Raw genomic sequence first — 11290 nt, forward strand, 5'->3', positions numbered from 1 at the left:
GCCCTGTTACTGACCAGACACTCAGCCCTGTTACTGACCAGACACTCAGCCCTGTTACTGACCAGACACTCAGCCCTGTTACTGACCAGACACTCAGCCCTGTTACTGACCAGACACTCAGCCCTGTTACTGACCAGACACTCAGCCATGTTACTGACCAGACACTCAGCCCTGTTACTGACCAGACACTCAGACATGTTACTGACCAGACACTCAGCCCTGTTACTGACCAGACACTCAGCCCTGTTACTGACCAAAACATGTGACTCACCCACCAGTTACTATGACATTGTTTATCATTACATATGTAGTCAATGTTTAATAATTTTCTTTATTTAATGTTTTTTTGTACCTTTTTTTAATATGCTTGAATCTCAACAGCACTCTGTTTTTTTGTAAGCTTGGTATCATTGTAAACGAGGGCCACCCTTAACGTTTGAGAGCATTTTGAAAAGCACCCGTTTTGAGGTAAAAAAACAGCCCATTCTGTGATAATCGTCTTTTACTGGAATATTCCAGAACGTAGATATTTGTCGGCCTATTTATGAATCGTTTTCAAATAAACGCTAGATGATCAATATTATACGTACACGCACGCCCATTCGAGGCGCGCGCTGATAATAGCAGTGTTCATTTCCTCATGGATTTTACAGTGAAACCTAGGGGTGGACGGTATAAACGGTATACGGTATAAACGGTATGAATTTGCTCTACGGTATGGATTTTGACTATACCGTCTAAACCGGTAGTGCAGCTCTAAAATACCAATGACGTCATGTAACCACAGCGCGACTATTTCACTCGCATTTGCCCCTAAAAATAGATAGAATTAGTCATAGATAATAGATATGTGCGAACTGGAAAAAGTTATTTAGGAGGCTTCGCGCAGTGGGCGTGCCAGCCCCTACCGCACGCATGTAAACACGGATCTAGTAGTCTAGTGGGACGGGACACGGGAGCTCAGCTGTCGGCGGCGTCTCCCTGAGCTAACGTTAGCTTAGCTACCGTTACAAAATGACCCAGTCAACTATTCACTTTTAGTTTAATACATGATGAGGCATTGTCTAACCGAACGGTATCTAGTCGGCCAGCTACCGATAGCTCCTGACATCAACAAACGCTCCACAAAGTCTAGTAGAGAGAGACGTGTGTGTGCTACCTGTTAGCCGTTAGCTCACGTTAACGCGAGTTAGTTCACCGTTCAAAACGAAATGTCCCATTGAACTAAATAATTCACTGAGGCGTTGTATTAACGTTATATATCCGGCTTAGCCGGATAGCTCCTGATATCAATGTCTTATAACACTGATTCGATGCGTATTCGAGCTGAGGGCTTGCTAACGTTATTCCAATATAATAGGGTCCAGGTGCAGCGCCGGAGAATCCTGGCCGTAGCTCTGCTCGAGGCTACTGAGTATAGGTCCAGGTGCAGCTCCGGGGAAACCTGGCCGTAGCTGGAGGCTACTAGAGTACACACAGACAGTGGAGCTTGTTGCGTGGTGGCGATGTCTCGCAGATAATACAAGTACAAGTCTAATTATATAATATATATATTTTATAAAAAAAAAAAAAAAATTATATAAAATTTTTTTTTATCAAAAACGATTATACCGTGATATATACCGTTACCGTCTATGCTTCAAATTATACCGCGATATAAATTTTAGACCATACCGTCCACCCCCACATTTCACAAAACAGCTTATATCTTCATCAAAACGAGTCTGATTATCCTAACACTGATAACATAGATTCCTTACCTGACATCAGATGGTATCCAACTGGTATAGTCCAATTCCTGATCACCATTCGAAAAAATCGATAAGTGTATAGATCTAACGTGTATACAGTAGAACTCATACTTGCCGCGGCACAGAGTCTCCAGAATGAACTCTGGTAACCCCGGCTGCATCAGTGGACTGGAAAATGTGGAATGGAATAATTTTTTTCCCCCCATCCACTTTCATTGAGTCCATTCCAAAATCCCTGATGTCATCTGCGAGACGATGGGGGGCGCTTTTTTCACATCTGATCGCCGGCGGTCCTTGGGTAGACTAGGGTAGGCTCGCGTGATGCAATATGATTTCAGATCGCTAAAAAGAAAAAAAAATCCGAGAAATCTTGTGAGTGGCTTTCAACGTAACTATTATAAATCCGAGAACTCGTGAGTGGCAATCAGAGTGTTAATGATTTCCCGAGATCTAAAATAAAGGTGTATTTATTTATTTTTTATCTCAACTTATCTGAACAATGATAACATTCCATTGTATCTCCACCTGTCTGCTGGTGTGTCTTCCTGTCTGTGTCTGTCCAGGTGAAGAGGTCTGGAATACCAGAGGCTGGTCTAGGTGTGTTCTACTCTGGGAACACAGAGCTCCCTATAGGAACACACTTCGGTCCATATGAGGGGGACAAGGTGGGGGAGGAGGAGGCTGCCAAGAGCGGCTACTCATGGATGGTGAGGAGGGAGGGGGGGAGGGAGGGAGGGAGGGAGAGAGGGAGGGAGGAGGCTGCCAAGAGCGGCTACTCATGGATGGTGAGGAGGGAGGGGTATTGTTGAATGAGGCCCAATGTGTCTGAAAGTGCTTGATTGATTGTCGATTGAAAATTGTATTAACGGATTGCAGAATGGGTACAATACAGTACAGCTCAATACATACAATCGTTAAGGGGATGCAGACCAGAGAAAGACTTTCGTCTTGTTTACATCAGGGTCCCCCATATCATGTGATCCCCCCCCCCCCCCCCCCACCCTCCTCAAAGGTTGACGCATCATGAACCAAGTGCTCTTTTGTATTGAGTCTGTTATGGAATGATGTCTGTGTGAAATGTGTTGAACGTCTTGTCTCTATCAGATTTTTGACAACAAGGACAAACACCATGTCGACTACATCGATGCAGAGAGAGCGACTCATTCCAATTGGATGAGGTAGGAAACTCTTCTGTGGTTTAAAAGGTACAGACTAAGGAGCCGTGTCCACAGCCAGCTTTTTATGAGTTGCCAGCTCCTTTCTGTCATTAATTTCTATGCTAAAGACGCGACAGGCGCGCTCCTTATCCCAGTGCCTCGTTTTAGCGCTCTCGGCGGCTAGCGTTTTTGGGCGGAGCGCTCCCAGTGTTATGGTTCGTAACCGACCTCAAACGCAACGGCACAGACAGGTAGTTCAGAGTTAGCCAAATACTAGGGCGTATTTATTTACTGAGTCAAAAAAAGGGTAAAGTACAATTATCAAACAAACAGGGAGACTGCCTTCGGCAGAGTCATCTGCGGCTCTGCAGAATCCTCCTAGTGATAGCGGTGGGGAAATGGCATGTGACGTTGTAGCGGCTCTGCAGATACTCCCAGCTTTTACTCAAGGTGGAAAATGGAGAGAGAGAGAGAGAGGTATCAGAAACAGTCCAACGAAACACAGAGGCAGTGTGGTTCCCTCCTCCCTTAGCTGTGTCCAGAACCAATTGACAGTGACAGTCTTCAGTGTTCCCCACAACACACAATTAGCCAATCCAGAGGGGTAACGAAATCTTCAGTGTCTCTTCTAAAACACACAATCAGAATAATACAGAGGGGTTTGGTTCCACTCACCCAAGCGCAACGCGTAAAGCGGGAAAACGAGGCGCAGCTCCAAACGGGGAACAAGGTTCTCAACAGCGGTTCTCCACAGAAAGGTCCTGGAGAGAAAGTAGACCAGGAACAGCAACGGGGAAAAAGCAGGCAAATGCAGTTGTATTCCAGAACGACCCGACAACGATAGAAGGAAGGTCCAGGTATATAAAGCCCTCTGGGGCGCTAATCACAAACTATGACAGCTGCGTGATGAAAGTGGCAATCGCTCAAAAAGCGTGTGGCGGGGATTGCACCAAACCTCACACCCAGCGCATAAAGTTGAAAATGGTTCAACTTTTGGAGAGGAGCGCCGCTCATCAAGGTCACTTTTTTCGACCGACCAATCAAAATCGAGCAAGTGGCGGAGCCGCGGGAGTCGCGAGACTAAAGCAGATTGAGGTCGGGAGTTCTGGCAACGCTCTGAGCATATTTTAGATTTTCAAAGCGGTCCGCCTTGAAAAAAACACTATCTGTGGACACGGCCCGTAAGACTATCAATTACAGTAGTAGCAGTAATCTCTGTCTCTCTCTGTCTCTCTCTCTCTGTCTCTGTCTCTGTCTCTGTCTCTCTCTCTCTCTCTCTCCCTCTCTCTCTCTCCTCTCTCTCTCTCTCTCTCTCTCTCTCTCTCTCAGATATGTGAACTGTGCCCGTAATGAGGAGGAACAAAACCTGGTAGCGTTCCAACACCGTGGCCTGATCTTCTACCGGTCTTGGTGTCATGTGGCTCCAGGAGATGAGCTCCTGGTGTGGTACGGGGACGAGTACGCCGCACACCTGGGCATCATCTTCGAGGAACTTTGGCACAGGAAGAGTTCTACCGAAGGTAATCTGTCTGTCTGTCTGTGTGCATGTACTTATCCTTACGTCTATTCATCTGATTTGGGGTGTAACGCATCAGAGATCTGTAAATCACATGGTTCCTTTGCCAGTCTGGAATAATATAGACCCCACCAACAAGAATCCTCCTGTCCGTCGTAGTTGTATTGATTCATTACACATCATTTCCATTACTCATCTGACTTCGCTCCTAATCTGCTCTATTTCTCCATCTCCCTGTCTGTATTCTCTCTCTCTCTTTCTCTCTCTCTCTCTCTCTCTCTCTCTCTCTCTCTCTCTCTCTCTCAGGGGTGAAGAACCAGTCTCCAGTGTTTCCATGTCCTCAGTGTCAGTACGGCTTCACCTCTCAGATCTTCCTCCACAAGCACCTGAAGAGGATGCATCATGATCTGTACTTTCAGCTGCTGACAAGTGGACAGATCCGCCCAGAGAGGCTCCTCCCCTCCACAGCCTCTCAACCAGGCACCTCCTCTGGGACCCCGTCTGCCCCGCCCCCCTGCCAGGTAATTGAATGAAAGGTCATTAGTCAAATAGTATCTGCAATTAATTTTAAGTGTTTGTTTCATCCTGTTTGGAGCTCCAGGTATGTGGGGTTTACAACGCAGGACAATACAATACAACCATGACTAGGAATCTGACTAGTTTACCAGTATAACTTTCAGCTTACTGACAATATCTGAAATATTATGATCATAATCGCCAGCAGTTATCTGTAGAGTTGTTCCGATACCAGTATCGGAAAAGCCGCCGATACTGCCTAAAATGCTGGTATCGGTATCGGCGAGTACCCTCTAATGCTGCGCTCCGATACCATATGACGTAATTTATCAACAACACTGCGGTCTGTTGAGTAAGCATTATAAAACAAACGTGTGCTTAATCGATTAAAGTGTCAATGCCATTTGTCATTTTAACAGCAGATACTTTCTTAAATGTCATCGTCCCGACAGAGCGGTGTTGACGGGGAGCTCATGGGTTCGCTTGGTAGCTGGTGTTATTAGCATTGAACAGCTAACCGAAAGCTAGCTTTACCATTACCTTGGCTAAAGTTGGGGCTATTCATACTCCAGCAATAATGGCTGCAGACCTGCAAGCAAAGTACAGCAAGTTGGCAAAGGAGTATTCGTTAAATCACTGTCACCAGTAACGTTAGTCTTTTCATATACCGGCAGCTCATGCTATGCTAACTTAGCTCACGTTGACGTCGTCATTGAGACCACCTCGCGTACACAATTAATGACATGTTGCGGACAGCCATATCGGTGACAATGTTTAGCTTTTAGTGCCAAATGATAAGAGTCTGAGGCGGAGTCTCAAAAGAGAATGTTGAATATTTATTGTGCAAAAATCACAACAGATCCGACTGCTACTGAAACGGAGCCTTGTAGACAGACTGAGTAGGGTATATCTGCAGAGCCAGTGGGTAGCGAGTGCAGCAACGTATAATGTCCGTGTGGATCATTGGAGTAGGGTATATCTGCAGTGCTGAAGCCCCATACTCATTGATTAATGATACTAATACAAATCTATACAATCACCTGTTGTTGAATAAATACCATTACTTTCTAGTTATTACTAAAAAACAGTATATATAAAACAGTATTTGTTAAAAAAAAAAAAATATATAATTTATATAATGTTGTTTTTTTTTGTTTTTTTTATGTATGCACTGGTATCGGATAAGTATCGGTATCGGCCGATACCCAAAGCTTAGGTATCGGAATTGGATCGGAAAGTAAAAAATGGTATCGGAACATCTCTAGTTATCTGGTCCAGGTCCATCGTCTGTGGCTTTGTTTCTCTACTATGTGTGTCCACTAGTCTCTTTCAGAGAGCTATTTCTTTCCTGTTTTAAGATATTACCCACTCTGCCCCTAGTGGTGACTGCTGCTCCGAGCAGTCTGACCCCTCCTTGTTTTCTGCTCCTAGCAGTCTGACCCCTCCTTGTTTTCTGCTCCTAGCAGTCTGACCCCTCCTTGTTTTCTGTTCCAGCTGACCCACACAGGAGAGAAGCCCCACCAGTGTGAGCAGTGTGGGAGGAGCTTCAATAGGTTAGGTGACCTGACGCGCCACCTGCTGACGCACACTGGAGAGAAGCCCCACCAGTGTGAGCAGTGTGGGAGGAGCTTCAATAGGTTAGGTACCCTCAAGCGCCACAAGCTGACCCACACTGGAGAGAAGCCCTACCAGTGTGAGCAGTGTGGGAGGAGCTTCAATGACTCGGGTAACCTGAAGCAACACCTGCTGACCCACACTGGAGAGAAGCCCTACCAGTGTGATCAGTGTGGGAGGAGCTTCAGTGACTCTGGTACCCTGACGTGCCACAAGCGAACCCACACTGGAGAGAAGCCCTACCAGTGTATACAGTGTGGGAGGGGCTTCAGTAGGTTAGGTCGCCTCAAGGACCACCTACTGACCCACACAGGACAAGACGCACAAGTGTGAAGGTGAGCGCTCACACCTCTATGTTCTGTATATATATATATCAAAATCATATTTAAGACTTTTTAAGGCCTACAATTCTGATTCAATTTAAGACTTTAGGACCCTGCAGAAACCCTGCATAAAAGCCGTTCCTAAAGGCTGTGTTCCAACCGTTTGACTAGTGCTGTCTTGAATGGTTCTGTGGTCATGTGCTCCTGTCTTCCCAGCCAGTGGCACGGTAGGCAGGGTTGGCACAAGGTCCTTGAAGTGCTTAACTCATTCAGCGCCAATCACGAGAAAAGTCGGGTTTTAATCGTTATTTCTTTTATTAGCTATATCCATACATTTTTCATCCATCCAGCCTGATGTTATCATTGGGAATGGGTCTGAGCTCGCAAAGGGCAAATACCGCCCCCTTCCAGCCGGTATTGCACTCCATTAGAAACTATGTTTCTTTTCTGGGCCGATCTGAGCCGTGCGGGCGGGGTTTAAATACCCCCCCCCCCTTCATATGCAATGCCGGACAACGTGGGACGGACCTCCGCGAGCAGTATTTGGAATGGTGATCAGATAATTGGATTACTTTTTTTGCATTACATCATGGGTGCATGAGGAAGGATAATAGCGATAATCTAGCGTTGATTTCAGGAAGATTCGATAATTAGGCGAAAAATGACAATGTAATAATAAGTGGATTTCACTAAAGGGCTATTATCGTGTCTTTTCCTGGGATTACTAAGAATCACCCAAACTATACTCTTATTCAAAACGGTATAAAACGGAAATGTACAGATGAAAGTACAATCTGTTTTTTGCGTGTTGACCAGAAGCAACTCATTATTAGACCCATAGCTATAATATAAGATATATTTTAAGCACTCGCAAGTTTCTTAGTCTCCCCATTGACTTACAGCGATGGCGTTCTACCCAGAAGGTAGACAGCGACCCCTGGCGCTGAATGAGTTAAAGTGCTTGATACATTTTATTTTTTAAAGTCAAGGCCTGGAAGTCCTTGAAATTAAAATCAACCATTCGTATTGAACGTTTTGTTCATCCATGATAAAAAATGTCAAGAAATAGATTGTTTTAATTTAAAGTCTAACTAATTGGTTTTAAGTCATAAATATTGGATCAGATTTTTTTCCTATAATAAAAAAAAACAGCATTTAAAAGTTAATTGAATAAAAATGTTTAATGAAAAATAGTGCTGGGAAAAGTACTTGAAAGTCATTGAATTTCATTTTGCAATGTCTGCGAACCCTGTCTTCTAAAGACACATCATCACATCCTAGTATCTTCTAAAGACACATCATCACATCCTAGTATCTTCTAAAGACACATCATCACATCCTAGTATCTTCTAAAGACACATCATCACATCCTAGTATCTTCTAAAGACACATCATCACATCCTAGTATCTTCTAAAGACACATCATCACATCCTAGTATCTTCTAAAGACACAACATCACATCCTAGTATCTTCTAAAGACGCATCATCACATCCTAGTATCTTCTAAAGACACAACATCACATCCTAGTATCTTCTAAAGACACATCATCACATCCTAGTATCTTCTAAAGACACATCATCACATCCTAGTATCTTCTAAAGACACATCATCACATCCTAGTATCTTCTAAAGACGCAACATTCCCAACCGGTGACATTCCACTTTTTCATAATCTCATCAAACCTAATCAACATCATTTGTAGGAATCCCGGTAGCCTTCTTTCACAACCAAAACATCTCTGGAAAATCACCAGACTGTATCACTAGCTGTGTGTTGGCTGTGATTAAATGAATATCAAAGGATGAACAAATAGGCTTATTATCCACGCAGCTATTTCTCTCCTCTGGGCCACAGGAACACACCAACATTACGGGAAAGGTGCTGACCGTCTTCTCCAGAGAGAGACACGAAGATAGATACCAATTTATTCTCTGTGCCTTCAGTAGAAAGCTATCCGGCTGCAAGCTAGCCTAGCTTAGCACAAATTAATAGAAGCTGATACGGACCATTAGCCTAGCATAAAACTCAGTAAGAGGTGTTTTGGCCAACAGCTGGGCTAGTTGGTCCGTATCCGCTTCCATTAATTTGTGCTAAGCTAGGCTAGCTTGCAGCCGGATAGCTTTCTACCGAACGCACAGAGAGGAAATGTATATCTATCTTCTTGTCTGACTCTGGAGAAGCGCATTTCCTATGATGTTGGCGTGTTCTTTTAATATGCATGACATGTAGTTTATTAACCATTCAAAGGGCATTTCCTGTTTCATGTCTACTAAAATGGTAAATGGCTGCATTTATATAACAGCTTTTATCCAAAGCGCTTTACGATTTGTTCCTCACATTTGACCCGTTCACTCACACATTCACACACCGATGGCAGAGGCGACCATGCAAGGTGCCAACCTGCTCATGGGGTTAGTTAGGGGTTAAGTGTCTTGCTCAAGGACACTTCGACACACTGCCCGGGAGGTGCGGGAATCTAACTGAACCTCCGGATCTACCTCTTGAGTCACTGTCGCTCACTCACCTGGCTTCTGTGTGTTTGTTTGTGTTTGTGTGCGTCCAGGATGTGGACCTGAGGAAGACGGTGGACCAAGAGCGACGACTTCCACCTGACCACCAGGGGGCGTACAGGCTCTACTTCCACCTGACCACCAGGGGGCGTACAGCCTCTACTTCCACCTGACCACCAGGGGGCGTACAGCCTCTACTTCCACCTGACCACCAGGGGGCGTACAGCCTCTACTTCCACCTGACCACCAGGGGGCGTGCAGCCTCTACTTCCACCTGACCACCAGGGGGCGTACAGCCTCTACTTCCACCCGACCACCAGGGGGCGTACAGCCTCTACTGTTACCTGACCACCAGGGGGCGTACAGCCTCTACTTCCACCTGACCCCCTCTGTGACCCCCGTCAGAACACTCTCTCGGTCCTGACCCCTCTGTGACCCCCGTCAGAACACTCTCTCGGTCCTGACCCCTCTGTGACCCCCGTCAGAACGCTCTCTCGGTCCTGACCCCTCTGTGACCCCCGTCAGAACACTCTCTCGGTCCTGACCCCTCTGTGACCCCCGTCAGAACGCTCTCTCGGTCCTGACCCCTCTGTGACCCCCGTCAGAACGCTCTCTCGGTCCTGACCCCTCTGTGACCCCCGTCAGAACACTCTCTCGGTCCTGACCCCTCTGTGACCCCCGTCAGAACGCTCTCTCGGTCCTGACCCCTCTGTGACCCCCGTCAGAACGCTCTCTCGGTCCTGACCCCTCTGTGACCCCCGTCAGAACGCTCTCTCGGTCCTGACCCCTCTGTGACCCCCGTCAGAACACTCTCTCGGTCCTGACCCCTCTCTGACCCCTCTGTGACCCCCGTCAGAACGCTCTCTCGGTCCTGACCCCTCTGTGACCCCCGTCAGAACGCTCTCTCGGTCCTGACCCCTCTGTGACCCCCGTCAGAACGCTCTCTCGGTCCTGACCCCTCTGTGACCCCCGTCAGAACACTCTCTCGGTCCTGACCCCTCTGTGACCCCCGTCAGAACGCTCTCTCGGTCCTGACCCCTCTGTGACCCCCGTCAGAACGCTCTCTCGGTCCTGACCCCTCTGTGACCCCCGTCAGAACGCTCTCTCGGTCCTGACCCCTCTGTGACCCCTCTGTGACCCCCGTCAGAACGCTCTCTCGGTCCTGACCCCTCTGTGACCCCCGTCAGAACGCTCTCTCGGTCCTGACCCCTCTGTGACCCCTCTGTGACCCCCGTCAGAACGCTCTCTCGGTCCTGACCCCTCTGTGACCCCCGTCAGAACGCTCTCTCGGTCCTGACCCCTCTGTGACCCCCGTCAGAACACTCTCTCGGTCCTGACCCCTCTGTGACCCCTGTCAGAACGCTCTCTCGGTCCTGACCCCTCTGTGACCCCCGTCAGAACGCTCTCTCGGTCCTGACCCCTCTGTGACCCCCGTCAGAACGCTCTCTCGGTCCTGACCCCTCTGTGACCCCCGTCAGAACGCTCTCTCGGTCCTGACCCCTCTGTGACCCCCGTCAGAACGCTCTCTCGGTCCTGACCCCTCTGTGACCCCCGTCAGAACACTCTCTCGGTCCTGACCCCTCTGTGACCCCCGTCAGAACGCTCTCTCGGTCCTGACCCCTCTGTGACCCCCGTCAGAACACTCTCGGTCCTGACCCCTCTGTGACCCCCGTCAGAACGCTCTCTCGGTCCTGACCCCTCTGTGACCCCCGTCAGAACACTCTCTCGGTCCTGACCCCTCTGTGACCCCCGTCAGAACGCTCTCTCGGTCCTGACCCCTCTCTGACCCCCGTCAGAACGCTCTCTCGGTCCTGACCCCCCCTGACCCCCGTCAGAACGCTCTCTCGGTCGTGACCCCTCTGTGACCCCCGTCAGAACGCTCTCTCGGTCCGACCCCTGA

General features: G+C 47.7%; 1 protein-coding gene across 1 annotated transcript; it reads left to right on the forward strand.

Moving 5' to 3' along the window:
• Window positions 1-2529: 2529 nt before the first annotated feature.
• Window positions 2530-11290, forward strand: LOC311234809 (histone-lysine N-methyltransferase PRDM9-like; the record flags this gene model as incomplete). The annotated part of the gene is made up of 6 exons (XM_084322053.1): window positions 2530-2550; window positions 2856-2929; window positions 4238-4428; window positions 4731-4945; window positions 6435-6631; window positions 11266-11290. The coding sequence occupies 6 exons, from the start codon at window positions 2530-2532 to the stop codon at window positions 11288-11290; spliced, it is 723 nt and encodes a 240-aa protein (XP_084178179.1).

This window comes from Notolepis coatsorum (genome assembly GCF_963971535.1).
Source record: "Notolepis coatsorum genome assembly, chromosome: 9".
In the NCBI taxonomy this organism is placed as follows: Eukaryota; Metazoa; Chordata; class Actinopteri; order Aulopiformes; family Paralepididae; genus Notolepis; species Notolepis coatsorum.